The sequence below is a fragment of the Vigna umbellata genome, chromosome 7, assembly GCF_029865625.1.
Source record: "Vigna umbellata cultivar VRB3 chromosome 7, Vumbellata_1.0, whole genome shotgun sequence".
Lineage (NCBI taxonomy): Eukaryota > Viridiplantae > Streptophyta > Magnoliopsida > Fabales > Fabaceae > Vigna > Vigna umbellata.
In genome coordinates, this window is record NC_142171.1 from 42,486,281 (window position 1) to 42,492,280 (window position 6,000).

Here is a 6,000-nt window from a genome sequence, read left to right on the forward strand (position 1 = left end):
CTAAAATATACAAACGACAAACACAATCAACATCCGTCTCATTATTTTGTATTAACACCTTTATCCTATGTATGACATCTTTTACAGTGAATGACTTTGAAGAAAATTGATGACAAACAACAGCATCAAAGTTATCATCAAAATTTACATCTAAACCACCAACACCCAACCCTAAAGCCATGCAAACATCCGCAATTGTAAATGGTACCATTGTTTGCTTCAAAACAAAAGATTCGTTGCGGCTAACCCAACGTCTAACCATTTCCTTCAACAAAGGAGTACAGAGGTCAATTGGACTGTTCATATTAACACACCACTTGAACGGAGTCATTTGGATACGTGTCCTATGACTGTCGCGTAGTATGGAATTAAGGTCCACTATCGGCTTTGTGTCACTCCATGCCCGCAACCGCAACTACAATTCATTTTCAAACAATTAAACCATCATACCATGTTTTCAAACAAAGCTTAAACTTTTCGTATTATTAAATATTCTTACATTCTTGTAACCTTCTTCGTTATTGCAATCCATGACTACGAATCCAACAGAATTACAGCAACAGTGTAAGATTAAGCAGAGAACTTGTATAAAAATTAGTAACAGAACAACATCCACTTGGGAGAGGTTTCCTACATAACCAAATCCAATCCAAAAACAACATCATACATGTATTCAACATTCATTCCACTGAAAAATGAAAAAACAGACCAACCTTGGGTGAAGACGACGCGTGGCGGTGGAACTCGCAGTGCGGAAAACCCCTCTTTTTGGTCCGCCTCACAGCCCACACTCCGCCGATACTCCGGCGACCCTCCGGCGGCACTCCGCGACAGTGACGGCACCACCTGGGACGACGCGACACCTTCAACGCCTCCGTAGGTCGCTGTGCCGGAACGGACGGAACACGATGCCGTGTTCGCTTGGAGCGGTCGACGACGGAGCTGCGGCGCCCCTCAAACGGAACGGGCTGGAGGGCGTTCGATCTCTCCGACACGGCCTTCAATAGTGAACGGCGGCGCCACTCCGGCAAGGACTCGGTCTCTCTCTCTCTCGCTCCTGAACCCTTTCTCCAACTCTCTCGTCTAGGTCACAGAAGTGGGTTTTGGTTGTTCGCGCTTCTCTGTCTACGAAGTTCGAATACCATTTCAAATTTGAAACGCAAGCTGCCCGTGCCCGTCCTCGCCACGTCACATTTGAAGCAGGTTTCTTCAGATTTCCTCAGAACGCAACAGCTTTTTTCGTTTTGAACGTGGCCCTCTCAAACGCTGACACGTGTGCTGTGTCGAAATGTTGTCAAATTTGGTTGTTCGAGTATCATTTTCCTTTTAGAAATGATGATTCAACATCTTCAGATGATGAAATTAGAGAGGTTAGTAAAGATGATGAAGAGATCTTGAATGAACCTTTCCTGAAAACGAATATGTCAATGACTCAACTCTTACTATTTACAAAGGCAAATTGTTTAATAGCGAATGTTTCTGATTTTTTCACTTGGGGCTACTCACAGAGAAAATGTTAGAGTGAGAGATGAAAGAGAAAAGGTTGAGAGGAATGAGGAAAGTGAGTAAAGGTTTGGGAGTTTCTTGTTTTTTTTAGCTTTGAGAATGAAATTATTCAAATATCCTTAACCTTAAAACTTAGAATCCATGAAAGGGTATTTTTGTCTAATAAAACCCGGTACACATTACTAAAATGTACCAACTGAAAAAAACAGGCATATGTATTAGCAAACCCATATATATATATATATATCCGTCACAAACTTCACTAAAAAATTATTAAAATGTATATTAAAGTAATTGATACATACAAATATGAATGTACTAATTTATATACACAGGACACAAACATCCATTACTACAAAAACAAAAATAAATACTGTTGTTATAACAAAACCTGTTTTGGACTCGCCTCTTCTTCTATGTGACACGATCATTCTGGAGCTATGTCCACGTTTTCCAGAGCCGCACACGAAGTGGAAGTCACTTCCACCAGTAAAGAGATAATTTGCTTGTCAGATTTGAATATTAAAAAAAAAGTTGCAGAATTTTTTTCTTAGGATAAGGGAGTTATTACCATGTGAAATGACTCGTTCCTTTCTATATAAATTGATGATCATGCTCACTTCCTCTTCTCTCACCTTTCTCTCTACTCCTTTTCTCTCTTTAGCATTTTATCTTATTTCTATCCTATCTTGAAATTTTGAATTAGTTATTATTAGAGTTCCTTACCAATTTTAAAATTCTCAAAGAATTCAAATTCTTTTATTATATCTTAAAAAACTTACATGATACACACCACAAATAAATATTTAAAAACAATGAACATACACACAAGAAAATCTTTTTATTTTTTTTATTTCGTTATCATTTACAACCTTTATCAAATAAAAGTTGAATTAATTTTTAGTTTTGAAATTTGAAATAAAGTAAAATGTCCCCACTTTTTCATAGGATACATATTATTTAAATAATATTTATTATGATGGTAACTTGATGTCACATATCTGATGGCAGAAAGAAAGTGTTGAGACATAATATGTGGGACAGTAATACCGACGCGTCCATCACCAATCAGAGTCAGAAATCACGAACATTGTGGACCAACAACATTGTAGAAAATGAGGAGGATACGATGCACATCAACCTGTCTTTCACCATCACCAATCAACTTCTCCTCCAAGCCATCAGGTAAAACTAGGTTGTTATTAATTACTGCCACCAAAAACAAAAAACCAGAACAAAGATCGATATAACAACGTTGAACACACTGAAACTGGAGTACGCACGCACGGGGAACCAAGATTCAGAAGAATCCGTTTTCTTCATTTTCTTCCCGACTTCGTCTCATCATGTGATACTGAAAACGTTCCACCATGGTCGCGGGGACAGACAGCAGCACTCTGACGGCATTAGCGTCACCGGCGACGGGTAAGAACAAGCAGTAAATATCACTGGTCAAAGGACCCATATGCAAAGGTTTCCCTTCCCCAAAATCCACCTCTTCCAACCCCAGTCTAGACCACTGCGAAATAACTAAACTCGTCGAAAGATCCGTTTTTACAGTTTTGTCCTCTAACAGGTCAACCATTGACCTTACGTACTCCTCCTCTTTCAACCTCGCCTTAGCTTCCTGCACAAGTTTCACTCCGTGGCGCAGGTTACCGTCCACTAAGTCCTCCACGCTGCTCTCAGCGCACGCTAGCAAGAATCCGTTCCCGTAATACCCCTGCGGAAGGTCAACTGTTCTTCTAACGTTGACCGAGAAAAGGAGCTTCACAGTGAGTTTGGACGGTAGGGATTGGCCCACCGAGCGAATCCAAGAGCGCCAGGTGTGGGCCGCAACGGTTTCGAAGGAGGTGCACTTGAGGGAGGGGACGCACTCTTTCTTGAGGCGAAGGACGTGGGAGGGGGTGAGGGTGAAGGATGTGGCTACCAAGGGCTGTGACTGTATGAACTTTAGAAGGTCCACTTGAGGGGTTGGGTTTGGTGCGGTGTAGCCCGCGTGACGGAACTTTACCTGCGCAGGGTGTCTGGGTTTCAGCACGTGGCGCCAGTGGAAGGGCATGATCGTCAATTCCGCTTCTGGCTTTTTCGTGAGCTGTGCCCAGGCGTGTAGAAACTGAGACGTGCCTATGCCGTCGCATACGCAGTGGTTGATCGCCGTGCACAGGATCATTCCCCCGCAACCCAGCCTCGTTACCTGCAAATTACATTCAACTTCAATTTTTTTTTTTATATTTATATTTTTCCGTCCATACAATCCATTTGATAGAGAAACATAACAGTTTCTGTGATGGATTAATGGAAAGAAACGGAGAAAAATGTTAAAAGTACGATGTAAAAATTATTTAATAAACCAGGGCCAGGAATATTTTTTATAAAAAAAAACCTCATTTTTAATTATTGAATTTAAAATATTACTTATTTTATTTTTAAGATGTTTTTCTCATCAAACACGAATACCATTATTAAGAAATGGTTGTAAAGAAAATAACATAACTTAGGGGAAAAACTCTGTTTTGTGTGGAAGAGAAACACTCTAGAGTTATGAAAAAAAGAAAACTTTACAGTTGTGGTAAAAGTTATTTATCAAACATTCTTCAGAGGTTGCCATTTAGAGTTGTAATCTTATATTACAAATGTCATCATTGAAGACATTTTTCTTTTCATGAATTATCAGCAGTGACCTACCAACCAAGTTCATCAACGAATCAAGAACACAAAACCACTTAAAACCGATACCAACAAAATACGAACTTGCATATATATCTGGCTGGTTCCCCGGGGGGTTTATATTTTGTAAAGAAAATGTGAATATCTTTTGTTCATGTGTTTACGAGAGAGGATGAAAGTTTTCTGAAAATGGATTTCATCCGTGTGAAAGAGACAAATCAGAAAAAGGAAGAAAAGTGGATGATAGCACATAGTGATGAAAGACGTTCATTTAACAGAAACAAAAGTGTAGAACCTTGCCACAATAATTCATATTATATATATATATATATATATATATATATATATATATATATATATATATATATATATATATATATATATATATATAGAGAGAGAGAGAGAGAGAGAGAGAGAGAGAGAGAGAGAGAAGAGATATTTCTAGCACACGTCTTGACGTCAAAGTTCTTTGAACCTAAACGTAAACAGTGGACAGTAAACGCACAAGGTTACATATTCTGTGTCACTATTAACCTTTTAATGAACAGAGGATTAGAAGGTTTAAGCAAAGCAGGAAATGAATTGATAAAGCGAATTAAGAAAATTGAAGGAAGAAAGAGTTAATCTGACCTGGACTACGAGAGGAGGAACATCGACGAAAGTGTGAGCTTCGACCTTATACAAGAACTTCTTCCAAGATTTGTTTGGAGTCTTGGAAGATTCGAGAAGTTGATGAAGAGTGGTGTGAGTGAAAGCCTCGGCAAAGAGAGCACCCTGTCCATTGCAATCGACCTCGAGCTTCTGATGATCGACGGTCCTCAAGCGACCGGCCAAGGGGTAATAATCCACCAGAACTCTGGCCAGAGAAGACTTCAACACATCCAAGTTCAAGGACTTGTTGAAGAGGTACAAGTATTTGATGGAAAACCTTAGGAAGTTTTGGTCGTCGAGATTGGACAGATAGAGAGAATGTTTTGGGGTAGGAGCGCTTGGAGGAATGCTCAATGCTTCACCACGATACATACAATCAGGGGCTTCCATAATGATTACTATTACGATGCATATGGGAAGAATTGAAGAGAGTGAAGGAAAGAGAAAAGATAAAATAGAAGAAGACGATGATTGAATGAAAAAGTGAGTGGAAGCAGAGGGTGTATTATTTTGAATGTGTGTCCAAGGAAGAAAAACGGATCATGCTCAAATTTGTGGTTTGAATAATGGTTTTGGGTACGATCGATGAGATTACTTTTCAGGGCTTCACTTCTTGCGCACAATCTGTTTGTGGTAATTAATATTCACTTTGATTTCCTTTGAAATTAATTACAAAAGACAAAAAGGGGAAAAATGCTAACTATAAGTCAATAGGTTCTGCCGATAAGAGGGAAGCACTGTTTCACTTTAATTAATCGTCAACCCACTCACCCATTCCTTTATCAAAAGCTTGACCTAATCGATAAGAATGATGTTATTTTATGAGTATTTGAGTTTGATGAAACCAGAAAAAAAAAAGAGTCAGTAGCACGTGTCTGTAAGAGAAAATGGTGGTGATTTTGGCCTGCTGTACTTGTTTAAAATATCAGATGTATATGGACTTCATTAGTCTACAATTTTTCTTTTCAAAAACGAATTATCAGACGCCACTATTCATAAATTTGTCAGGTTATAATTTATTTGTACGATAAATTGACAGGGTCCATGGCTTAGTACTTTTCAACTTTTCTTACTTTTACCAGAAAGGTCTAAGGATAGCAACGATCCATTGAATTTAGAAAAGGAAAATGTTATTTGGACAACAAAAGTTTGACACAATTTTGACAACGGCGA

General features: G+C 38.9%; 1 protein-coding gene across 1 annotated transcript; it reads right to left on the reverse strand.

Annotated features, from left to right (window-relative positions):
- Positions 1–2,508: 2,508 nt before the first annotated feature.
- On the reverse strand, positions 2,509–5,572 carry LOC124834221 (alcohol acyltransferase 9-like). Its single transcript, XM_047308871.2, has 2 exons — positions 4,807–5,572; positions 2,509–3,703 (listed from the first exon to the last, which is right to left on the reverse strand). Exons 1-2 carry the CDS (start codon positions 5,215–5,217, stop codon positions 2,807–2,809), a joined length of 1,308 nt encoding a protein of 435 aa, XP_047164827.1. The 5' UTR covers positions 5,218–5,572; the 3' UTR covers positions 2,509–2,806.
- Between the last annotated feature and the right edge of the window lie 428 nt (positions 5,573–6,000).